Source organism: Colletotrichum fioriniae (genome assembly GCF_027942845.1).
Source record: "Colletotrichum fioriniae strain IMI 355084 chromosome Unknown scaffold_12, whole genome shotgun sequence".
Lineage (NCBI taxonomy): Eukaryota > Fungi > Ascomycota > Sordariomycetes > Glomerellales > Glomerellaceae > Colletotrichum > Colletotrichum fioriniae.
The window spans coordinates 523,798-549,054 of NW_027076848.1; the positions used below are offsets into that span (position 1 = coordinate 523,798).

At 51.7% G+C, this 25,257-nt stretch overlaps 7 protein-coding genes across 7 annotated transcripts; 3 read left to right on the plus strand and 4 right to left on the minus strand.

Moving 5' to 3' along the window:
• Nucleotides 1-3,410: 3,410 nt before the first annotated feature.
• N0V96_009351 (uncharacterized protein) lies at nt 3,411-5,438 on the plus strand (the record flags this gene model as incomplete). The annotated part of the gene is made up of 1 exon (XM_053195985.2): nt 3,411-5,438. One exon carries the CDS (start codon nt 3,411-3,413, stop codon nt 5,436-5,438), a length of 2,028 nt encoding a protein of 675 aa, XP_053046718.2.
• Nucleotides 5,439-9,672: 4,234 nt separating this feature from the next.
• Nucleotides 9,673-11,546, plus strand: N0V96_009352 (uncharacterized protein; the record flags this gene model as incomplete). Its single annotated transcript, XM_065758619.1, has 4 exons — nt 9,673-9,721; nt 9,780-9,848; nt 10,138-10,739; nt 10,794-11,546. The coding sequence occupies 4 exons, from the start codon at nt 9,673-9,675 to the stop codon at nt 11,544-11,546; spliced, it is 1,473 nt and encodes a 490-aa protein (XP_065612684.1).
• Nucleotides 11,547-12,715: 1,169 nt separating this feature from the next.
• Nucleotides 12,716-14,932, minus strand: N0V96_009353 (uncharacterized protein; the record flags this gene model as incomplete). Its single annotated transcript, XM_065758620.1, has 1 exon — nt 12,716-14,932. The coding sequence occupies one exon, from the start codon at nt 14,930-14,932 to the stop codon at nt 12,716-12,718; it is 2,217 nt and encodes a 738-aa protein (XP_065612685.1).
• A 676-nt stretch (nt 14,933-15,608) lies between these two features.
• N0V96_009354 (uncharacterized protein) lies at nt 15,609-16,755 on the minus strand (the record flags this gene model as incomplete). The annotated part of the gene is made up of 3 exons (XM_065758621.1): nt 15,609-15,624; nt 15,782-15,986; nt 16,386-16,755. 3 exons carry the CDS (start codon nt 16,753-16,755, stop codon nt 15,609-15,611), a joined length of 591 nt encoding a protein of 196 aa, XP_065612686.1.
• Nucleotides 16,756-17,455: 700 nt separating this feature from the next.
• On the plus strand, nt 17,456-18,239 carry N0V96_009355 (uncharacterized protein; the record flags this gene model as incomplete). The annotated part of the gene is made up of 2 exons (XM_065758622.1): nt 17,456-18,154; nt 18,204-18,239. 2 exons carry the CDS (start codon nt 17,456-17,458, stop codon nt 18,237-18,239), a joined length of 735 nt encoding a protein of 244 aa, XP_065612687.1.
• A 159-nt stretch (nt 18,240-18,398) lies between these two features.
• Nucleotides 18,399-20,515, minus strand: N0V96_009356 (uncharacterized protein; the record flags this gene model as incomplete). Its single annotated transcript, XM_065758623.1, has 4 exons — nt 18,399-20,075; nt 20,256-20,262; nt 20,292-20,298; nt 20,509-20,515. 4 exons carry the CDS (start codon nt 20,513-20,515, stop codon nt 18,399-18,401), a joined length of 1,698 nt encoding a protein of 565 aa, XP_065612688.1.
• Nucleotides 20,516-20,812: 297 nt separating this feature from the next.
• Nucleotides 20,813-22,707, minus strand: N0V96_009357 (uncharacterized protein; the record flags this gene model as incomplete). Its single annotated transcript, XM_053195990.1, has 5 exons — nt 20,813-20,896; nt 20,953-21,599; nt 21,664-21,880; nt 21,934-22,209; nt 22,252-22,707. 5 exons carry the CDS (start codon nt 22,705-22,707, stop codon nt 20,813-20,815), a joined length of 1,680 nt encoding a protein of 559 aa, XP_053046723.1.
• Nucleotides 22,708-25,257: the final 2,550 nt, after the last annotated feature.

Below are 25,257 nucleotides of genomic sequence, written 5' to 3' on the forward strand. Positions count from 1 at the left end.
CTTTGCAACAAGGGTTTGGAGCTTTTCTCCCTCTTCACTACCATCGAACCCGAAGAAAAAGTACACCTGGGCCCCGACAAGACTGGACCTTCAAGCTTGGATATGTGACCGCCTTCAACTCGACATCCACGATGAGATTTCCCCCGGCTGAAGTCATTTTGTCATGGCCGGCTCCGAACTACGTTGATCCCGTTCAGAGGGGACCGGCACTTCTGATCATCGAGCTAACGTCGCTGAGCGTGGCATTAATATGCTTGGCCTTGCGACTTTACGTTCGGCTTTTCATGATACGCAGGAGCTGGTGGGATGACTGGTTGATGGTTGCTGCTGTAGTAAGTACGACATGCTTGGAAACCTTCACCTCGACAAGAGCCAGGGACTGATTGCCTCATTTGAAGATATTTTGCATATCCGTCACAATCTGCGTGATACTTGGTAATATCGCTCCTCATTTCCGGGACTATTATATAACAGATGATAATTGACATTACCTGCTATAGCGACCCAACTGTACGGATGGGATCTCCACGTGTGGGACCTGACACCCGTTCAACAGAGGCTGGGCCGGCAGGTAAGGTTCTTCGGGGTCCGCCAACTTGAAGTTGGGCAAGGAGCTGACTGGTATAACACAGGTATCTATCGCTGGCCAAACTCTCTTTCTTTTCGCATCAGGCCTCTCGAAGCTTTCCATCCTCACAAGCTATCTGAGAATAGCCCCACTCGGATCATGGTTCCGAAAGCTGACATGGGTTACCATGGGCTTTGTGTTCGCCTTGATATGGATCTTTCTCATCGTTCTGTGGACTCAGTGCTTGTAAGATGACTACTTCATGTCATGAACCTTTCGGGACAATGACTGATTTCTTGCAGACCTGCGTGGCACTACTGGGACCTATTCGTGGAGAACCGCAACTGCATCGAAGAGTGGCCACCTCTGGCGGGTCAAACTATCACTACAGTTTTGACTGATTTTGCCGTATACATCCTGCCTATGCCTACACTCTTTAGGCTAAGGCTACCGATGATGCAACGACTTATCCTCATAATTCTTTTCAGCCTCGGCACGGTCGTCGTTGTGGCTGGGATTATGAGAACCTATTGGGCCCATTTCGTTGAGAGAGAGAGACTTATGATGTGACATGGGACGGGTTTGAACTTTGGATCTGGACTGCTCTTGAGGCGAATCTTGCTGTAGTATGCGGATGCGTGCCCGTTCTAAGACGTCTGCTGCCGTCGATGTCAGACACTAAGGCCTCGAATGTGTCCCAAAGTGCAGCTCCGCCAACGATTGGATCCGGCAAGAGGCGTCAACAAAAGTTGGACGATCTCGAAATTGACGTGGAGAGCCATGCGCTAGATCACGCCAGTGCACCATCAACGACGGATGGCGAATCTGTCGAGATGCAGCCAGCGCGTTCAAGTCCTGCGTGGTCCCCGATACGGGATCCTTGGGGCAGACCAAGACTTCAGCAAACCCACTTCGGGATGCACTAACACTATCTACCTTGATATTTAGCGGTTATAATCTTGTAATAATGATCCCTTAATGTTTATAGGGAAAGAACAAAATTCAATCAAGACGTCTTTTTGGAAAAGGCAGCCAGCGGATTGATTCGTGCAAATCACGAAGCTTGCTAAATCTCAACCGGTATTCTGCGTTCGATAATTACACGACACAACCCCTTTCTCAAGGGAGATGTATGAAAGAAGAAATATACAGCAGCTCTGGGATCCTTCGGAAAAGAGAATCAAGAAACATGGGCAAAAGCTTGTGTCACAATCGTAAGTGAGTGTACAAGCAAGTATCCATGTTCCAGCCCTGAATCAATCCCAGTTTCATCGGACCAGATATCCGTCAACATTTTCAATTTCTCTATTCGCACGCACAGGTCAAGGTATGGTTTGCCATAGTTATGAGGGTGAGAGGCGAAATAAAAGCCCATCAATAGCAATTGAGGAGCTTAATTCTAACTTCCGTCAGTCAGTCTTGGCTTTTTAGGCCAACCTTGACCCTAGGGATGAGCCGAAGTTAGCGATGAACATTATAAGTACATGAGAACGCGTGGCATCAGGAGATAGAGTTTCAAGTCACGGAATCTAGCCACTTCCCGTGTTCGGTGGGCTTTGATAAGAGAATCATGTGCCGCCACCTTTAGTTCACATGTAGAGGCCCATTGACAGCATCCTCCAATGTTAGAACTATGCACAGAAAATCAACATCCTCTAAATAAGCAGTGCAAAGTGTCTGTAGACTACTACGAGCAGCGGCAGCATCTTTCGCTCGTCTGATATCCCACCACAATTATAGGCTCGGTCCTGTACTGACTTCGACGTGATTGCTTGACTCCCTGTGACAAGCCAACGTCGCGCGGAATTAACACCCACTGGCCAGCACGGGACACTCAAGTCTTACTTGAATGCGGTACAATAGGAGTTGTACCTGTCAGGGCCCCAACAGAGGCAGCCAAGACACGTGGAAATCACGTCGATCCGTGAATGTATGCAACATGTTCACGCATGCGCCATCCATGCCAAATGCAGGTAGCCGCACGGGTTGATCCGACTGACTTAAGCGACGGCTCACTGCTCAGGTACAAATTCCTATTACCGCCGATGTCTAGCCACACAGATTTGGCGATGCTACGGCATGTCAACAAATTGAAAGCCAGCGCATGCGGCTCAGGAACCTGTATGGTTGCATTGTCGCTTGATGATTCCATGCCCTTCTTGAAGCAATCACTTTGATGATTGCCTACAGACCTTTTCGTATTGCCCCATAGCACAATATCTCATGCCCCCGTGCCCAGAGGAACGGTCCGCGATAGCCTCAAACCTACCTCTCTCATTTCGTATCTGCGAAGAAGTAGACGTTGATCTTTTCCTAGATAACTGCTAGTCGCCCGCCCCCGCGAAGACCGCGTCTGAGTCGACAACGTCCCATTCGCGCGCCAATCGACCGAGATGCGGGGACCCCGGTCCCCATAATCACCCCAGAGCTGCCCCTGTCAGTCGCCATCGTCATCGGTTCTGCCCGTGTGTGGTCACGGCAGTTCTGGATCCCGTCAGGGGAAGCGGCTTGGTTCGATTGGTACGGGTGTAGTTTTTCAGGGCAATCTGCAGGCACTATGCAGGTTCTCATTAAGCGCAAGTTTGTTAGACACGGAAATTTGAGTTGCGAAGCCAAGGCAGCCGGATCATGGGACCACGAAAACAAAGTCACCCAGTCCGTGTAGCACTCACAAAAACATCGATCTAATCAAGTGATCTATCATCAACAGCCGCAGTGCGGGCTGATATATAACGATGGAGCCAACTCCTCGTCGAAAGCTCCAGAGCATTGGCCTCAGCAACCTCAAGCCTTTCACTCGGCTCTCTTGAACCAGCTCAATTGCTTTACCAATCTTGACAAGATGAGGTTTTCCGCAACCCTTGCCGTGGTACCCCTCGGCGCTCGCCTTGCGCAAGCTGCCTTGGATGTCGACGCCGTCACCGAGAAGTATTTTGGCAACGACGCGCCTTGGTACAAGAATCGCATCCCTCTTTTCGAGTCGAGCGATACAGAAATCACCGACGTCTACTACTACCGCTGGAACCTCTTCCGGACTCACCAGCGCGATGTCGGCACCAAGTACGGCTACATTACCACCGAGTTCATCGACAACGTCAGCTGGCAGACTCAGCCATGGGCCTCCAACAACTGCGCCGCCATCTTCCACCTGTCCGAGGGCCGATGGTGCCGCGATCCGCGCTTCAAGCAGGACCACGCGACCTTCATGTACAGCGCGGACAGCAACCCCCGTCAATACTCCGAGAGCTTGGCAGACGGCGTCTGGAGGAACTATCTGGTTGACGGCGACCCAGCCCTCGCCATTTCTCTCCTCGACGATATGCAACGGGTTTACAACCAGTGGGTGGGAGACCACTTTGATGAGGCCAAGGGACTCTTCTGGATCGAGCCGATTGCCGACGCCACTGAGTACACCATCTCCAGTATCGATGCCTCTGGCGGCTACGATGGTTTCTTTGGAGGCCAAGCATTCCGCCCCACCATCAACACCTACCAGTACGCCAATGCTCGTGCGATTGCCAAGACTGCCTCTCTCAAGGGCGGCCTGGACAGCGTTGTTGAGGAGTATAACACTCGCGCCCAGAACATCAAGGACAACCTCCAGAGAGATTTGTGGAACTCTACTTTCGAGCACTTCATCGATCGGTACCAAGTCAATAACGAGAACGTCACCTACTGGGACTTCATCCGCGGCCGTGAGCTCGCTGGTTTTGTTCCTTGGGCCCATGACCTGCTGGATGATGACGCCAAGTTTGGTGAAGCATGGAAGCACGCGCTGAACTCTGAGGAGCTCGGTGGTCCCTTTGGCCTGCGCACCGTTGAGCCCTCATACGAGTACTACATGCGTGTCTGGAGATACGAGGGTACTCACACCGAATGCCACTGGAACGGTCCCTCTTGGCCGTACCAGACAACTCAGGTCTTGACTTCCCTTGCCAACGTTCTCGACCACTACCCTAACACCGCGGCCCACGTCACTGTGGGAGACTACACTCGCCTTCTGAAGCAGTACGCCAACCAGCACTACAACAAGCACTACGGTAACATCCTGGATATTGAGGAGAACTACGACCCCGACACCGGTGAACCGATTGTTGGCCTTGGACGTTCGCACCACTACTTCCACTCTGGTTATGTCGACCTTATTGTCACCGGCTTCGTCGGTATTCGTCCCCGCGAGGATGACGTGCTTGAGGTCAACCCCCTGGCTGACCCCTCCTCCATCTCTTACTTCCGCGCGGAGCGCATTCTCTACCACGGCCGGGAAGTTGCCGTCCAATGGGACGCCACTGGCGAGCGCTATGGCGAAGCAGGTCTCCGAGTTGAAGTAGATGGAAAGGTCATCGCTTCTTCCGACAAGCTCGAGAGGCTCACTGCCGAGGTCACGCGTGCGCCCGTCTCCGTCGCGCGTCCCTTTGACCAAGCCGTCCAGCTTCAGGCCACCGAGCCCCTGCCCATCATCAACGCTTCCGTTCCCAACTATGATATCAACCGTGTTCACGATGTGTTCGACGGTCGCATCTGGTTCTGGACCCAGGATACCATCGCCAACGGCTTCGATACTCCCGAGGGCAGCACCGCCGAGGAGTGGGTCAGCATCGAGTTCGGATCCGCTGTTGAGGCTGCTCGTGCTGAGATCGCTTTCTTCGCGAATGAAGAGAAAGGATTTGATGTCCCCGCCAGCTACAAGTTGCAGGTTCTGAGCGGCGAATGGACTGATGTGGCTGATGCCACTTACGACGCGCCGTTGGCAAACGGTATCACAAACGCGAAGTGGACTGGAGTGTCCACCCAATCTCTCCGCATTCTCGTGAAGCCGCAAGATGGCAAGCGTGTCCGTCTAGTTGAGCTGAAGGTCTTCGCTGAGTAAAAACATTGTACGTCATTGAAATTTACAAAGGAAAGGCTCAAGGGGCAAATAAAAGTAGATATTTGGATGGAAGGCCAGTACATGTTCTTAATTCTAGCATATAATAATTGAAGACGGCATAATGATGCAAGCGCTTTGCCATTGGTAACTCCCGAATCTTCCAGGTAAATGGCAATATACTTAGATACTTTTGACAATGGATCATTAGGTACTCATAGAATTGCAAGACCCAGCAGCAAGTTCAGCTCCTCGAGCTTTCTGATACGGGCCTTGGAACATCCCTTGTCCAAATGTGTGGCTCGAGAGCGAGTCGCCCTCTCCATGGAAGTCATTGGGAGCCCCGCTTGTGAACGTCAAATCTGGGGTATAAGGAGTCCTTTAAGCAACCGATTGTCAACCCTATCATTCGCTGCGCCAACATTGGAGTTTGCGGGACCCATATCCGCGAACATGAAACTTCAGCCGAACTATAAAAAGGCCGCCAGATGGATCCGACTGGCGAACGACACTTATCGCATTAATATCTGTAGGGCTCTGCCTCTTTCGACCGAGTCAGCCAACCTTCGGTCTGCTCCGAGTTCGTCGGCATCCCGCCTGGAAGGCCGCCTATGATAGAAAGATTGATTAGCTTTGGTACTGATTGACAATTCTTACTTAAACTTCACTGGTCCCAATTCAAAGCTTGATTGTGTCCAGTACTTCACCTTCTCGCGTAATTGCTTCCAGCTTCTCCTTCCGAAAAGAGCACGTTTGGTTCAGCAACTAAACCTTCAAGCCAAACCACTTTCAAATAATCATGAAGACAACATCCCTCTTTCTCCTTGCCACCCTCGTCCCGAGCGGTTTTGCTCTGAGCATCCCTTCCAGACTGTCATCGAGTCTCGACAGTCGGGCGGGAGTACACAACGCCGTTGCGCCAGAAGATATACTCAACCCCGTTGTTCGACCACGAGAGTGCGAGGAGCCAGCTGAGCCTGAAGAGCCGAGCGAGGCGGATAGGAAGAAGGGCGCCAAGAGACCAGCGAGGCCTTCGCGACCTACAAAATGCTGAGATCTGCTCTGGCACATTAAGTTCATCAAGACCAGGATCAAACCTAGATCATCAAGGGTTGATTACGAGTCGCCGGTCATCACCACTCACATCTAATTGTAATGAGTGGCTTTTCTCTTCCAGAACTACTTCTCTCAATACCTCACGTCGAATTTTTTCATTTCCGAGCATCGAATAGTAACGTTCATTTATCGACTATGCGCTTTATTTTTGGTGAATTCATCGGTGGGCTAGTGCTTCTATTCTTTCTTTTTTTTTTTTTTGTTTTTTTTTTTCAAATAGAAAAGCATACACAGTCAAATACAGGTGCTCACTGAATGAAAGATCCTGCCCTCTCCATCCTCTTAAAGTGCCAAGTGAGTGCCTTCTTCAACACCTGGAGTATGTCTCAACCCGCCAAGCCACCAAAGCGCACTTTGTTGTTTAGTACAGGCAAAATATGCAGGTGATGGGAGGTTACACCAATAGGGTGCTTGACTGTGATCTCATCCGCTCACGCCACAATCCTCCGGTCCAACTGTGCAGCCAACCCGTGTAACTCGCCGATCACGCCTCTTTTACCGCCACACTTGGGACACATAAGGCCTAGGTTCTGCCCCGCAGACCATCCTTCCGATTGATTCCTCAATTGCCTCGGCCAGCGTCTCAGCATTCAACGTTACCCTCTGCCTCACCGCAATCATCCGCGATCAGTCGTCAAGTTCACAACGATTCTAAACACGACGGAGAACAGTCTGACATGGAGAGCAACGTGAATTCCAAGATGGAGTCCATCTCATCGCAGATGGACACGGAGGGGAAAAGCCGGGAAGAAATGATAGCCGAGTCCGTCAAAAAGAACGAAGACGTCCAAAATCTTTATCCTCAAGTTGATTTTAAGGGGGCAGTTCTAGAGCCCACCATTCATTTGACTTATGATATTCAGGTATTGCGTCGAGGTCCACTGGGACCCTGCATCCAGTTCCATTCTAAACCCGACGGTGGCTTCCACTGGCAGCTGTCTTTTCAATCTTGGCCTGATCCTGACTGAGGTGATTATAGGAACACGTCGACGAACCGAATCAAAGAAGGTACAATACATTGATCGCGGAGATGCTGGATCGCACCTCAGAACCAGATCTAGCCGAGAGACTACTATGGGAGGCAAGGGAGTGTCTCACTGGGTACCCCAAAATCTTGGCCCAATTTGATGCGATATTTCTCGGCCAGCGATCTGCTTCAAGCGTGATAAGGGAATTGCATGAGTGCATGATGATCAAGAGGACAGTAGAGAGGAGAATGAGCCAGCAGGTGGACGACGCGTAAAACGAAGAAACTACCCAACAATGCTTTATGTAAGGCGTGGGTAAGTCTTCAATCACATTACCACACAGTGTTTGCCAATACCGGTAGAAGATTCAGCTAACCAGTGACATTCCATCAGCCTCAAAGTCTCTTTGAGGAATGAAAGAGCATTCCTGAATACTAGTGCTCGAATGGTCCACGCAAAATTCCAATTTTCACAATGCGTCCATATACACTGTTAACAATTCAGGTCAGAGATGCCCAGCACAGAAATCTCAGGATGACACGACCTGTGGAGCAACTGGTTCTAAAAGGACTGGGAGTGGAAGTCGGTCTGGATGTTGTTCCAAGTAAGGCAGATCCAAGACTTTAACAAAGGTGGCCGGACTTCTCCGTACAGGCGTAACAACGAGAAATACCGTTTTATGGATAAGAAACTCATCGGAACACCGACCTAATTATTACTGGGTAACGCAGCTAAATCTCCTTGGCTGCCTTATTTAGGAACCCAACTACTCGGCTTTCTCTAAGAATAGTACTACAAACAAGTTACATTGGTCATGCATCTACTCGGCATTTCTGATAGGCAGGGACCAACACTCAGCTCATTTTTATCATTAGACTCTCCGACATTTGACTAGCTACGGCAAGTACTTGCATCACTCAGCACTGGAGAAAGCGGCCCACGGAGTAAGTGTACTTCCGCCGATAGCGACAGAAGTCGCAATCGGAGTGTTGGCATTTCCAGGAAAACCCACCGTACTTCTTGGCTGAGAGCCTGAGATAGGTTTCTACTCACGTTTGGCGGAACTCGTCACAATTTCTTGGCCTTCGTAAAAAACAGCGGGACTCGGCATTGTTTCTCTTGGCAACATTTTCCAAATACGCGCTCTCCTGCCGAACGATCACCGCGCCCCCGAACTTGGCGGAATACTTGGCGGTTTGAAATACCACTATCGAAACTCAAGCCTCCCGTCTTCTCGCCTCTGCCCCTGATCATCCTGTCTTCGTCCGTTGACGATACTTTGCTGGGTCCAGTCTCTAAGTAGTCCTTTACTCAGTAGCTTCTCATTGACTCATGCCTACATGTTCAATTGTCCAAGAGGGTTTAAGTGAATTAGTATGAATCTTTGATGTCACCGGAACCTTCGAAAATTTTCCAAGCACCAAAGTAGTCCTCACCCTTCCAAGTAGCTTGCTAACCCAGCTCGCTTTCTCGCCTGTTGTCTCGAGCTCACGGAATCGACAGACCTCGACAAGTAAAGATTTCTGCATACCTATCACTCAGGCGACCCGCCTTAAGGAAATTCGTTTTGAATAATGAAATCTCTGATCAGAATTACTATTTTGAGAGATCTCGAGTGTGCAGCCGCCAATGAAGGCCTTCGTGGCGTCGATTTCTCGCTCACAAGCCGTCTCACCGGGGCTGGGCATTGCGCCTGGTATTGGTCTTCACCTACTCGAGGCATGATCGGCCGCACTCGACACAGTACCAGCCAGTCTGTGTAGTACTTGACCAAGCCCTCTCAGTCCGTCCATGCCTCGAGCGAAGATTGCCCGTTCTGGTTGTATCGGGTTGATGTGGGCAACGAGTCCGACAGGGTGGGTGATCCACGACCGATACCACTTTGTCCTGCCCCTGAGACCATGTCTCGGCCATCAGAGCTGAAGAAAATCCCAATCTTTGGGAGCAACTTAAACACCCACATAGGGCCACTTGGCTGATTTAACACCACCTGCTTCTTTTTCGTCTCGATTTCTTCTTCTTATTTTCGGTCTCATCTCTCTTTTTTCTCGTTCTGATTTACTGCGCATTTCCGAACACAACATCAGCCGTCCTATCTTGCTGGCCAAGATACACCACTGCATTCGGGTTCATTCCAGAAAACTCACGTCAGAATGCCGACTCTCGACGTTAGCGAGCTGAACATCGTTCTCGGTGTACTTGGTAAAATTCAACAATCATCGGCCATGACACGCTCATTCTTGTTTCTAACCTCTAATAGGCCTTTACATCCTGGCCTATGGCATCATCTCGGTCAAGATCAAGAGCAAATGGTATCTCGGCGAGGCTTGTAGGTCTTTCTTCATCACGCTTTGGCATTCCATTGTGAGAGGAATCGAGACTGATTCCATCAAGTGCCTGCTGTCGCCATAGGAATTTGTCTCGGTCCCTTAGCAGCCAAGTTTATCGATAGCGACCGATGGGGTTCCGCATCCGAAGGGCAGACCAATGCTATTACTCTAGTATGCGACCTCTTTTTCACCTTTCCAACGATTCATTTCCGGCCGTTGACCGATGACTGACGAGAAACGTGTAGGGACTTGCTCGTGTCATGATTGGCGTTCAGCTAGTGATTGCAGGCTATCAACTCCCCGCCAAGTATCAACAAAAACGCTGGATGGACATGGCCCTGTGCCTGCTTCCCATCATGACCATCATGTGGCTCTGCACCACCCTCTGTATGCTCGCCACGGTACCAAAGGTCACCTTACTAGCTGCCCTCGTCATCGCCTCTTGCGTCACCTGCACCGACCCGATCCTATCACAAGCCATCGCCAAGGGCCCGTTCGCAGACAAGTTTGTGGCCCGAGACCTACGTGAGATTATATCCTCGGAAGCAGGGGCGAACGATGGCTTCGGATTCCCGTTTCTTATGCTCGCTGTCTATCTAATTCGCCATGCCGATATCCCTGGGGCCGGCAAGGGAAACGAGACCAATGCGTCAGTGGTCGAAAGGGCAGTCCAACTTTTCGCTCGCCAAGAAGAGGGAGTCGGACGTCTTGGAGGCGGAGTTGGTGTTGCTCTGACCAATTGGGCCGTGGAGACTTGGCTGTACATCGTACTGATGTCGGTGGCCATTGGCGCTCTCGTCGGCTTCGGGTCTGGAAAGGCTCTGAAGTTTGCCTTGCGGAAGAAGTGGATCGATTCCGAGAGCTACCTGCTTTACCCCACTGCAATTGGAGTATGTTATATCCTCTTTAACTCCAGTTTTATTATACTAATCATCTTCCTATAGTTGTGGCTCGTTGGCATCTGCGGCATGCTCGGCACCGATGACCTTCTGGCATGTTTCGTGGCTGGCAACGCCATGAACTGGGACGGCGACTACCTGGCTGAAACCGAAAAGCGCCACGACGAGGTTAACTCTTCGGTCGATGTCTTGCTCAACTTTGGAGGATTCATGTACATCGGCTCCATCATGCCTTGGGATCAATTCAACCAACCCGATACCACAGGACTGACTTGGGGTCGTCTATTCGCGCTAGGCGCGCTAGTCATCGCATTCCGTCGTATCCCAGCCATCTTCATGTGCTACAAGGCCATGCCTAAGGTATGCAAAAGCTGGAAAGAGGCCCTCTTCATGGGTTACTTTGGCCCCATCGGCGCGGGGGCGGTCTTTTACGTCGAACATACACGCCATCTCTTCCCGGAGCTTGGTCACGGTGATACGGAAGAAACGGATCTCGTTCGAGTCATGGTGCCGGTCGTATATTGGCTGGTGTTGTTCTCTATCGTGGTACACGGCCTGTCGATTCCCGCCTTGAATCTGATCTACAAGTACGCCGGCGTCAAGCCTATACAGGAGGATGCCGTCGAGCTGCGTCGAGCATCCATCTATGTACCAACCCCCAACAACGCTCTCGTCGGTAACCGAGATACCTTCATTGCTTATAACCGCTTCTCTCGGCCTGTTTTCAATACAGCCGAGCTACCCTACATGGGAAAAGACTCAAGGACATACAGTGATGCGAAGTCACTCGATGACTAAGGAGACGACTTAGATGTATAGTTGATGGGGGATGAGTTCGGACATTTGCCGGAACTGAGGCGTGCTTGAAACCCGGTCTCGGATTTGTATGCCTACCTCATGTTACAAAGTCATCATCGTGCTCCAAGTCGGGTCAACGCATTCTGAAAATGGGATACATTTTTTGAGTCAATTCAACAAAAAGAGCAACGCATTTCAAGCCCCGCGAATCAACATGCAATTCATAGAACTAAACTGTCTTTTCATATAGATGTCAATACGAGTTGCGAAGAAACACACGTTAAAAGTCGTATGTGTTATCAAAGGCCAATTTTAGCTTATTGCAGCATCGCAAATAGGTTTTCAGATGGGTCATTAACAGCTACAATGCTTGTTCACCACATCAACTGAGACATTTATGATCCATTTTGAGGTACCAGTCTCCGATGAAGGTAATAACAAGTCTCATACCTGGGTCTCAAAGCCCGTACTACCTACAAACCGAGCGCATACTCAATGCATCAAGATGCAAGACGGCGTGTTACTGTTTTCTGTAGCAGCGGGATCGTAAGTAGATAGCATGAACACTGGGTTTAGAAAACCATCATTGGAGCAAAGGAAGCCCAAAATGCCTTTTATTACTCCTCGCCATCACCTGAAGAAACGAAAAATCGACTGGCCTACCCAAGATCAATTCCGCCCCTCACTGCGACCATCGCCGCACCTACTTCGTTCCCTGTCCCAGAAATTACTCCTTCCAACCAGCCTCACTAGCTAACACTTCTTTGTGTCATAATGATTACAAACACCAGGTAGTCGTTCTCTTCTCAACAAGATTCGATTATCTCGCAGGTTGTCTAGTAATTCTCGCCAGGTCCGAGGCAAGGTAGGCACATCAGCCTCTGGGCCTCATCTTGTTCATAAATTTCATTGTAATATCATTCTCATCTGTTCAAGTAACACGGGATTGAGAGTTCAGAGTACATCATAGATAAATTAGGTTGCTAAATATACGATACGACGATTGAGGACTGATTATTTCGCCTTGGGCATAATACTACGCGACGTGGCTCGCATGTGTCTTCTGGTAATTTCTCATTCATTTTCTTCAACATTGTGCCTCACTTTCTCTAGGACTCAACGAACCCCCTTTTCTCACAGTACCCACTTGCTACCTTCTTAGAAATCCCTCAGATATCGCTTAGCCTTTCGAGAAGCCTGATCAACCAAGCACTGCATCCAGCCTGCCTTGCTGCAGAAAGTGGCGTCATGCTAGTGTGATCTGAAAAGTTCACGTTTGCCCCGTGCTTGATCAGATCCACAGCCATGTCTTCTCGCAGGATACATATAGCGCTAATCAACGGCGTGGGCATGCCTCGGCCTCCCATCAGGTCAACATCTGCTCCACTCTCGAGGAACAGCTGGAGAATTTGCCTATCGTGAGTAGTCACGGCAAGGTTCAACGGTGTATCGCCAGTGGTGCTCAGTACATTGAGAGCTGCTCCGTTGTCAATAAGAACTTTGGCAGTAGCATGGTAATCATGATCTCGCTTCTTCGAAAAATGTACAGCCCGTTCGTCATTTACCGCCTCAGCATATAACTTGTTCTCGACGAGAAGTCGAACGATCTCTTCATAGCTGAATGACGAAGCTAATTTGGATCCTATGTCGCCTCGGTGGATGCCGCTGGGGACATTTGGTTCAACTCCATTGAGAAGTCTGTTGATGATTTCGTCGATTTTCTGGAGCCTTGCGTCAGGGCCACCAGGCGTCTCGAGGATGGTGAGCCTACGCGGGCTAGCTAGAGAAATCCCATTCGCGCAGCAAATGCGATGTAGTGCTGTTTCTTGATCTTTATCTACAGCGTTGACATCTGCGCCATTCTCGATAAAAAATTTGGTAATTCTCTCATCGCCTTCTTCAGAAGCTGCGTGTAATGCTGTGCCGCCATCATAGTGTCTGTATTTAATATTTGCACCATTTTCGACGAGAAGCTTGACAATTGCTTCTGGCGGGTCAACCTTGTATCCTGACAATGAAGCTTCGTATAACGGGCTAGAGTAATCTTTGTCGCTACTGCCGTTGGCATTTGCATTGTTCTCGAGGAGAATCCTCACCGTCGCTTCCCGACCATGCGTAATAGCAAGCAAAAGGGGCGTACGCATACGTTTGCCCTCGGAGTCGACATCTGCCCCATTCTCTATCAGAAGCTTTGCAATCGACTCGTGGCCTTTCTCAGCAGCCCGGTGCAGTGGGGTAAGTTCTCCATAGTCAAGTTCATCCACATCATACTCAGCTCGGAGAAGAAGCATTACCATCCCGGGCCGACCATTTTGAGCTGCCCAAGATAATGGTGTTCGCTTCTTGAAGTCTGAAAAGTCTCTTGTGCGCGTCAACCCTTCCATGATGTCCGTTCCATTGTAGATGACGGAGGGTATTCCCAAGAGAGCGGCGACTGATTTGCTATTGCCTTGAGCCAAGGCAGCAAAGAGCGGATAGTTGTACCGGTCCTCAGAACGGCGTCGCCAATCTTCGCCATGTATCATGGGAATGAGCCTTGAGCAGTCCATCCCTGAGCAAACGTAGTATAAGCTTGCTTGATGCGTATATTGTCGGATCTTGTACTTCTCAAAGCGGTTGTAGATGCGAATCCAGTCTTCGAGGGGAAACTGGGACAAAAATTGGCGTTGAGAAATGCCAGCGGCTGCAGCATCGGCATGGAAGAGTATCTCCTGACATGCGTATTCCATGAATGGAAACTCTTTCAGAAATTCCTCCGAGACTAATTTCGAGGCCAAGTAATATCTTATGTACTTGTTGCAGCAGACTTTTAGTTTTTCATGGCTTGAGAGCTCCCAGTCAAAGCCTAGATCAGGACACAGTTCCGCAAGTCCCCCGGCTTTGAGAAGATAGTCTCTGACAGACTCGTGTATGAATTGGACCGTTGGCTGCGTAGATTTGGTGATTTCTGCCAGTCCCTTGGAGAAACCGATTACGCATCTTATGGCGCTGTCTTCATCTTCCGGACTTGTGACGGTTGGAGGATCGGGGTCAACGAGGTCGTTCTGAGATAGACCAGACCAGAGTGCGTGGTAGAATTCCTTGGGTCGTAAAGGTCGCTTGGCGCAAAGGATCCAGATGACGCATAAGAGCAGATGCTCCATGTTCTTGCTATCGCGCGTGAGGATATCTTTGAATAAGGCGCCTAGATTGCTCGGTAACTCCACAAGCCTTTTCTTCAAGGCCAGTCCACCTTGCGAGTATTCGGTATTGAGGATATCAACGACTAAGATCAGCCAGAGGAATACGCCCGCAGCCTTTTCTAGGAGTTGTGGTTGTAGATCCTCGACGAGAGCAGTGTTGTTGAATCGGAGACGACTTTTGACGTAATTTTCCATGTCTTGCATGTGGCCTGGCTGGTTTTCAAGCGTCATAGTATCCCCCCTTTTGATGACTATGTATGGGTAGTGTCGACTGGAAAAGCAGATCCGAAAGGCAATCCCTTCTTCTGAGGCTTCTTCAGCCAAATCCTCGAATTCCCGGACCATATCTGTGACTTGTTGCTCATCGCATTCGTCCAGAGCATCGATGAAGCAAGTAAGTCGGAGTTGGCCAAGTCCAAGCACAGCTTCAGAGAACAAATCTTTGAGAGTATCCAGGCTGGGGAAACCCTCGTTCCCTTGCTGTTTTGAGCACAAATCGCAAAGTACAGATCGCAGTTGAGGATATCCTTGGAAAATCTGGAATAGCAGAGAACGATACATCCCTTCAATTGACCTTTCCAAATATTCGCCTCGAGCGTTGAAGAAGAATGATACAACGAGCGGCGACCAATGGGGATCCTTCTGCATTTTTGACAAGGCGAATTTCATGATTGTCGACTTTCCAGCGCCAGGCTTGCCACGAAGCCAAAGAAACCCATGGTGCAGCTTGAGCTTCTCCTCGTTGAGCCATGCGCAGTAATCTGGGTGCTTGATGAACCATGCGCATGTCTTGTTATGTGCTCTCTTTACAGTTATTCGGCGGGAGTCCATCTGATCAAACTTGAGAGACTCCATTAACTGGGCCTGTTTCTCATGCTGGTCAAGCAATACCTGTGCTGAGAACAGTTGTTAGTGATCAGACGTGATTCCTGAATGGTAGGATACAGATACATACAAGGGCCAGAACGAGAGACAGCTCGTGTCCCAGAATCCGTCAAGGGAAGTTCGGAGAGTAATTCTCTAGCATATGCTGCGGCTACAGCTGCGGCGTACCTTTGCCAAGCCTTATTCTTGTGAGAATCCGCATAGTCGCAGACACCCCGAATGGGTAGGCAAGGAAGAATATCCATGATACCAGCCGCTTCCATTTCAAAACATACAACGTCTAGGGTACGAGCAGCAATGTCTCTTTCGGTGGCGCTCTTCATGACTTGGTTGCCGGACGCTATCGCTCCGTAGTGAATGGCAGGGTCATCATCTGATCGTGCACGTCGAGGCATACATTTCGTTTGATCGCAACCGTCGCATGAGGTTGTTGACTCCAGGTGGTCGTACGTTGAGAGGAAAAGGCGGTCAGGATCTGTCGGACGACCGTAATGCGGAAGTGTCCGGAATTTGTCTTTCAGAATTGAAGAAACTTGGCTCGGTTCTCTGTCGTGCTTTGCCCGCAAAACCGTGATGACTTTCCCAAAAGAGTGGTGAAGAGTTCTAGCAATCGCGGTGCGTTCAATATCGGCACCTGCGACGATCTTCCCCAAGTCGTATTGCATCGTTCTCGTGCCAACAACAATATCTCCCAGCCGTATGTCCCTGGCAATGCTCGGGACACCACCTCCGATTCCTACCATCAATGCTAACCGAGTTAACGGAAAGGTACGGATTAAGTTGGTCACCACGTTCGCTGCATTGTTGGTGCCGTATTGATCCGCTGGTAGACATGTGATGACAACATTGTGCCCCTCGATGCTTCCCAGCGTGTAGGTATTGGTATCAACCGTGTAGGTGCTGCCATAGGAAGCGTAAGAAGGGAGAGCATCGTGCTTCTCGTCGAGCATAGCCTCTGCAGCTACCAGCTCCGTGGGTAACGCGCAGATCCAGGCGATTGTGTAGCGGTGATACTCTGGTGTTGTGTCATCGATAGGACGTCGCGTCTCGCCATCCCAGTTGTCAAGGACAGTTTGTTGCCGTTTGATTGTGCCAGGATAGCCATAGCGGGCGTCATCGGGCGCAGGGCGCTTGCCATCCATCGTGGAATATGGATTAAGACTCCGTCTGTCGCCGAGAAAACCTCTGTCCAGTACGGTTGGGATTTGGCTGTATTACTTAGGTCCGTGGTGAATGATGAGGGAAGCAGACAGAAAAGGCACTGCGATGAGCAGATGAAAGTAGAGAAAGGTCATGGGCGCAAATCAGGCTGCGACGGTCCATTCACGCAGCAGGAGGCATGCTGCCCGCATCTTCCCCAATCCCGTGCCAAATCATTCGTTCAGCCGCACGAGGGGCAAAGCCGGGGCAAGAAGATTAAAGTATGCAAGTGAGCCTGGTTGTTTACTGTTATTGGGTAAGCCAGACTCGCCGCCACAGAACACGATACACCAGCTGTGAAGTTGAAGGGACAGAGAGAAAACGAAACTTCGGTCGGAGAAGGTTTGAAGATTGAGATTGACGATCGAAACTCGAACTCCATCTTGATTCTAACGTCTGACGCAATCGGCAAGCATGTGCTGAAGGATTCGGTCCACAGTGAGAGGATATACCGAGAAGGGAAGGTCATCAGCACGACCAACCAAACAGTTCCCCGCCACCATGCACGAAGAATCCTTTGTTCGAGATGTCGCGAATGGTACTTGAATGCTGACTCCCGCAGCCGTCTGAGGTCGCTGCTGTCAACCTTCCGGACTGCTGTAACGATAGAGACGGATAGTAGACACTGACGGATGCAACTCGATGGAGCATCGGAGCGCATCAATACCACGGCAATCGGCCTGGGAGAATACTCAAAGGGCTGAAGAATACGACGATGATGTGAATCTCACCCTCGAATCAACATCCCACGACCGAGAAGAAGCGTCGCAGTCCCTCCTCACCTCGCATCACACCAAAGCCACACACGAACACCCCCTCCACCGACGTTTCACAACAACATACACCCGCCTCGCCCTCCTCCTCCTTGCCTCTATCCTCCTAGGCGCCGCCCTCTCAGCCCTGGTGACAACCATCCTCACAACCCGCCTCCGCACCCTCACCACCTCTCACAGAAACGACAACACCCTCGCCTCACCCAGCGACCCCTCCTCCCGCCCAGTAACCTACCTCCAGACCGCCCCCTGCGGCTCAACGCCAACCCAAGCCCGCGCCGCAGGCTGCGAGTTCGACCTCATATCCTTCAACTGGCTCCCGCCGCAATGTCACGACGCCGCCCTCGCCGAAACCTTTGAAGCGGAGCTCGTGGAAGCGGGACAACTCGCCTGGTTCACAGACGCGAACCGCACGGCGCCGTCGCTGACGAGAGAGCAGATCATGACGGGGGAGTATAGCGGCGTGTACGTCAGCTTGGGATACCATCTTCGGCATTGTACGGCCATGTGGAGGCGGATGCACCGCGCGCTGATGCAGAGTCGTGGTGGGGAAGGGAGGGAGGAGGTGGTGGGTTGGAGAGGGTTGATAGTTATATTTGGAGTTATCATCATACTAGGCACTGCGAGGAGGTGCTGTTGACGAGGTTTGGTGAGGTTGATGTGGGAGATGTGTTTACGACGGAGGTGAGGATCAAGTATCCAGATTGCGGAGTCGTCTTGGGACCGATAACTTGAATACCAATGATGTTGATGTTGATACCGATGTCAAGAGTTGTTGAGTTGGGCGAAGAATGCCATAAGAATATTAGACTTCATTTGCCGTCGTCTATCGACATCTTTGCAATCGTCTCCGTCCCCTCACTCGAAATCCAACTCTGCAAACTCGCCTCCTTCTCAACCTTTCTCTCCTGCCTCGTCTTCAACCTCCAACTCTCCCCATCCTTCTTCTCACCACCACCACCACCGGGCGGCATCATCTTGGGCTTCGCAAGCAACTTTCTCGAAAACGGTATCCGCCAAATATGCGGCCCAACCTCCGTCCCCGTCACCCGATTCGTCTCAATCACAGTCCTCAACCTCTTGGCCGCCTCCCAATTCGACGTCACCGTCGTCAGCTTCGCCTTCCACCCGTACAAGAATGACGAGACGTTCATGGCATTCAGCCCAGACCCCTTCTTCCCGACGGCCAGCGCGACGGCGGGGAGTTGGCCCTCGCCTACCATTCTCTGCGCATCGTCCCATGAGACAGAGTCCACGATCTGCACGGGGAGGCGGAGGTCCTCAGGGACAGGATGAACGGAAAGTTCCTGCAGCAGCCTCACCCGCCGCGCTCGATCTCGATCACTTCCTTCTGCTTCGGCAGCCTCATCTCGCTCAAACAAGATCCTCGTCCTCGCCTTCTCCTCCTCGGTCCCAATATCCCCCACAATCTTGAGAAACGTATCCGCCGCCTCCCGCGTACACACCAGCGTCCGGCCGGTGATGGCGGGATACAGCGTATTCACCAACCTCGGCCCGTTCTCCACCTCATCCGTCGCATCGATCCGGTGCTGCTTCGATCTCAACAGTTCCGACTCGGGGCCGATAGTCATGTGACTGAAATCCGACGCCAACGCCATGAAGACGGAACAATCCACATTCACCGTCGCCGTGAAATCCTTGTAATAATCCGCCTCTACAAGATTCGCAATCGCCTCCTCCAACGGTGGTGTTGCCTCCGTCAAAATCCCGGGACCATTCGCAGTCTCGACAACAAGATCCACGTCCTCGCCGCCCATCTTCCTCACCAACCTCAACAAATGATCCACGGGCTCGTTCGCCCCCTCAGACACCCTCGACATGAGTATCCTTACCCTCGGCCTTCGATAATCCTGATACGATGTCCTCGCCGCGGCAACCATGTGCCTCGCGACCTTGGCGACCTCAATACTATCCTCCGTCTCGTCCCTCAGAATCTCCAACATGGCCTCGTCCGCGTCATCGTCCTCGAAATCCTCCTCCCAGTCCCACCCGGCGTCCGCCATCTCGTAAAACAGCCTCCGCTCCGTCGTCGTCACGACTTTCACCCAGTCCGCGCCACCATTCACAACCAAATCAATCACGGCGCTCACACTCTTCCCCCCAACAGTCTTGTAGCTCAACTCCCTCCTCATTCCCGTAAGCTCACAACACCTTTTCGTAACCTCCCACACCGTCTCATAAAACTTGTAATTCGACGCATCGAGCCTCAACCGGATCCGACTATCCAGTGCCTCGGTATCAACTCCTCCCCGATTCTCGCCACCATCACCCCCATCATCATCGTCATACGCAGCCACCATCTTTTCAAGATGCTTCTTCTCGGACACAATAAGACGCTCAAAGAAACCGAGCCCAGGAACAGCCTGGTTCCATGCCACGGGCTTATGTCCCGACGCAGGCCGCCTCTCGATGGCAGCCTTGAGCTGCTCAAGCTCATCGAGAAGGATGGTGATGCGGTAGATAATGAACTGGCATTGCTGGAGCAGTGACGTTTCGGGATCCGGCCCGAATTGCGGAAAGATTGCCATGCGTTCTGCTCGGCGGCGGAGATGTAGGTGGGCAGATTCCCGGTGCTGACGGGCGTAAGTGCAAATCTGATCCTGCGCGGGGTTAGTGATGGTCTGTGAAGGATATGGGTGATAAGTTACCTTGGCGCTCTTGAAAGAGAGTTTTCCTATGCCCACGTGTCAACTCCTCGTGCCTTGCGCAGTCAAAGGGTCAAAATTTGGTGTCGACTGAGATGTACAGAGTATGACAGACGTTGATGAATTTGGCACAGGGCCGGAACCGTGAGCAGAACAGGCAGCTAAACTGTGTGGGTCCGCCGGTGGGGCTCCGACGCGGGGCCGAGAACCGGACTGCGAAGTCGAGGATGGGACGATGAAAAGGAACAGTTCTCACCAAGCATTCTACAATCGACAGGCAAGTTGTTATCCGTATGAGCGGTTGAATGGCGAGCAAGGCTGTGCGCCCAAGTCTTCGCATTGCATTAATCTTCCTCACTGGCGTCCAGCCAAGTCATGTTCATTAAGGCGCATAAGCCGCCATCCAATCCCATCGTCCAATATGCCCTTCATCCTCTGGCTGCATGCAAGGCTAATTTCAGCGCCCATGATCCAATGCATGCCGGCGCTGTCGTCTAATCAATGGCAGAAAAGGTATAATGCCTCGGTCCAATACTTCCCTCCCAAACATAAACAACAGTCTAGAAAACGGTGCCGTCGCTATCGATCAAAATTGGCGGTTCTTTCGTGTTGGGTCTGCTAAACTCTGCCATCTCACGACCTCCCTAAAGGATTGTATTAGCGACATGGTTCTAGAACCTGATAGTTCGGACGAGCTTACCTTCCAACTTCCGGCCTCAAGTATTTGGGCCAGAGTCAATTGATTGCCCTTCAGGTCGTTCTTCATATGTCTGTTGACCTCTACGCAAAGCCTATCCAGGAAGCCGACCGTGACACCACGCCACTCGACTATCACATCGTCGCTAGGCTCGAACATTGGCGCAACCTCAACGGGCTTGACGTTTGTCCTTCTGCAGTACTCGTCGTAGTGCTCAAGGCCTCTCTCGGAATCGTCTGCCTTTAGCGTAAGAACTCCCAAGTCGATGAACAAGCCGCCGTTGCGGTACTCGGGTAAGCCGGTGAGCAATTCCACGCCGGCAAAGTGGATGCGCAGTAGTGACTGCATAGGCTGCATCAGACTGTAGCAGAGCCACTGCGTAAGCTTGTGGAACGGCAAGATAGACTCCCATGCCGCGGTCGAGTTCTGAGCAGATGGCGGAAACGGTGAGAATTGCGACGTCGTCGGACTCTGCGGGGGTTGCGGCATTGATTGGCAAGGCCAGGCATCGCCGAGAGATACGCCGTTGATCGAGGTCCGAGATGCTGGCCAGATGGGCATGAGGCCGTTCATCAGGAGATTCCATAACGTCGGGAGAATCACAATCGGCATCGAAGAAGCTTGAGTCGAGGGGTGCGATAGGAGGTAGTCTGGGGCGGGTCAGTCCAGTCCAGGCATCTTGTCTCCATCGGCCTCGGAGAATTGCTAACTTACCAACCATGTGACCTGGCCGTCCGCTATCGCCAAAGTATTCCTTCTTATCGGTCAGGGCATTTGCGAGCCGTTGAAGCAATTGTGTTCTGCCTTCAATGCCTGCCATTTCGTTGCCTGGTTTCGATTGCAAGCCAGCAGCTACCCTCTCTACTGTCAGGTTGCGCAGTCCCTCCTTGTCAACCTGGAACTTGTTTCTGCTGTCGCTGGAGAAAAGACCCTAGAAGATTGTTAGGGAATGCACGAGTCTACCGAATCGTTGAATATACTTACACTCTTGAACATCTCCAAGCTAGCTACGGCGATGCCTTCTGACCGGCGGTATATGCGTCCATTTTCGGTGCTCTTGTAACTCCATTTTGTGCCTGCGCCAGCGTCCAGCAGCACACTCACGAGGAAAAGGTCAATCATGCGACGACACTTTTCGCTGTTGTCGACATCCTCGGGGAATGTGGAAAGAAGCTGTGCAATGCGGTCACGACCGCCGACGCAGAAGTGTTGGTGTCTTCCGTGGCCAGGAATCGAATTGTACGGTGCGTCGTAGTCTCTCTACAGGGGGTTGCGAGGTCAGTTATACCGCTATTCGCAGACCCAGATAGCGTGGGGGTGGGAGGTGCCAGGGCACGCAAACACCTGCAGAAGCGCTGAGAGGCTGACTCGTACCTTGATGATCTGAGAGACGAATGTCACAACATCTGGGAACTTGCGCATATCCACGTCAAAGTGCTTCAATTCATTACGAATCGCCTTGTCCGTGACAATCTTGCTTCGTTCTCTGACCGCCCCCAAGCTCCGAAGGTATCCCGCCGGGTCAAGTTGCGGGTCAGGAGGACGCGGCAGATCGACCTTGGGTATAGAGGTAGGTGAGAAGGGCGTCAAAGGCGTGCCAGGCGTTGTGCTCGTTCCGGAGGACCTGTTCATTGTGGTGCTACGTGGCGGTGGTGATTTGATGCTGGATGCACCAGAGGCGATGCTGACGTTTGACGTGTTGATTGACGGCTTGCCCGAGGCTTTGGGGGCCTTTTCCTTGCGAGAAAACAGGCCCATTTTGGCTGAATGGGTAGCCGTTGGCTCGAGAGGCTCGTGAGATGGCGGTTGGTGGGGTTTGGCTGGAGGGGTTCAGGCGGTGCTGAACTGAACTGAACTCGGTTCAAGGCGAAGCTTCCGAGTGGCCAGCTGGTTCGATCTTCAGCCAGCTACAAACTGTGCTGTGGCGACACGGGCCTGCTGCGACGATCGCCGTGGCCGGGTGGGGGGCTCGCTTCCGGGTTCGTCAGGCGAGTGGGCAGGCGTGTCGTCCTTGTTCGCTTCGCCAACGATGCTGAGATGGCGAGGGAAAGATCGGAGGTGGACGACGTCGATTTGGAGCAGCAGCGGCGACAGCAGCAGCAGGAACAGCAGTAGGAACAGGGACAGAAGGGAGGGGAGACCGAAAGATGATAAGTCGAGGGTCTGCCACGCAAGTTTAATAGGGGGCGGTTTTCTGGACTTGCGGGGAACAATATCAGCAGTCTGCTTCTGGAGCCGTGAGCAGCTGGTTGCGCACGAAATGTCCAGGCCCTCTCTTGTGCTGGGGGGGCTTGTCTTGTCGTGCTTGTCGGGGGAGGGCTGCTCTGGGCTCAGGGACCGATTCCCTTATTGGTGTTAGAGTTCTGGCCGACGTCGATCTGGATCAGGGATACCCGCTGGAGCTAGACGAAATGCTTTTGGTCTGGTTAGCTGGAAAAATGTCGAGCCACCTTGAGCCATTCCCACTGCGCCAAAGCCGGACACAGACAATGAAAAGACACGCAACCACCGGAAAAAAGGCACATGAAGAAAAAGAATTGGGGCTAATTGGGGTGGCATGGCGAAAGTAGAGAGAGTTATGCAGATAGCAGCAGAGGCGTGCTGATGAGTAAAGGACAACATGTGCCCCGTAAAGTAAACAAGGCAAGGTGCCGCCGCGTCTCTTTGTACACTTTCCATGTGTCTGTCTGTCCGTCTGTCTGTCTTGTAGAGTCCTGTACCCGTACACGCTGGATCTGCCTCGGACTGTTGAAGCTCACCATCGTGGGGCACGCTGGCTCGCAACCTTGTTGTCGGCCACCTGGCACACCCCCGGTGGCCCCTCGCAGCGCTATGCAAGCAATGGTCTGGGGCCTTCGCCAGGAATGCAAAGCATAGACATTGGGTGCGAATTGCGGCTTTGTGGGAGGCGGGGAAAGAGCTGGAAGGAGGGTCTCGAGCACTTACGGATACTTGGATCACTTCTAACGTGCTCTCGTCACTCTTCTCCCAAAAGATGTGGATCGATGAAGCAGCAATTTATGGTGTCTGGCAGGTGGTCTGTCGCAAAGAGTCTCGTCCTGTGTCTCGGTGGTGTAGCTGGCTGCTGTGGGACGGAGAAAAGGAAGCACGCAGGCCGTCGGGACGCGATAATGAGAGAGCAACAGTAGGTGCCGGTAGTGTATTGAGAAGCGAAAGTGAACGGCGAAACAGGATTATTGAAGTTGGATGTCGAAATTCCCGGGGACTGCGAAGCTGGATCTCGGACGGTGGGGTTGGTTTTGCGGAGAGAAATTTGGCAGCGGGAGCGAGGGTGATAAAAAAATATCCGTCCGTCGACCGGATCTGAGCTAGGCCAAGCGGGATCTCAGAGGCGTTCAATGTTTGCGGTAGTGGAAATGAAGATCAATATGCGGCCACTATAGCAGGGTATGCAGGCACGACAGAGTTGCTTGACACCGCGGAGCTTTCAGAAGCTGAGTGAGAAAAAAAAGAAAAAAAAGCAACCTCATGGAACAGCGCAGCCAGCAGCACAACGTCAATGGCCAATCGGGCTCGGGCAAGAGGCGAGCGGTATCAAGCTTGGCCTCTCGGAGGCTAATCGCCGTCGATATCGGGTGAGGTGGTAGCGTACGTGTATGATGTTGAGACAATGCGATAGACAGGCCGAGTGGATGAGGCCAATGCTGCTGCTGTATTTAGATATAATTAGATGACAACGTCTCTGATATAAGGAACTCTGAATAGCTAAAGAGGCTCCGCGCAGGGTGTATTGGGTTGACGACGAAGTAGAAAGGGGATGCCCTGGAAAGATGCCAGAGGACAAGAGGAGGTGCGAGTCAAGAGGGAACGACTGCTCCAGCAAAGTGCGCAGATGTATCTGTACGGATAGAGAGACAAGATGAATGAAGGAAGCTCTGTGGCACGCGGTTTGTCGATTCGAGACGATGCCCGGCGAGGCGAGGCCAGGAACGTGGGGACAGCCGTGGGGTGTGTGTGTGTGTGTGTGTGTGTGTGTAAAAGGTGGGCGTGGGTAGAGAGAGCCGCGGCGAAGCAGAACAGACTCAGCAGAGTACAGACACAGATACCTGAGGTACTCAGTAGGCAAGTAGTGTACCTGGGCTTGCGCCGTGCGGATACTTCACCCTACATTACCTTACCTCAAAGCCGGGACAGGATGGGGCAGAAGAAGGAGCAAAATGACAGACGGGGGATCGGATGGGAGAAAGGCAAAGCCGAGGAAGACAAGGAGCAGGATGGGGACGTGGCAATTAGAAGACCGTTATTAGGATGGCAGAGTTTCGGGTGCGGTAATAGGATCAAGAAGAC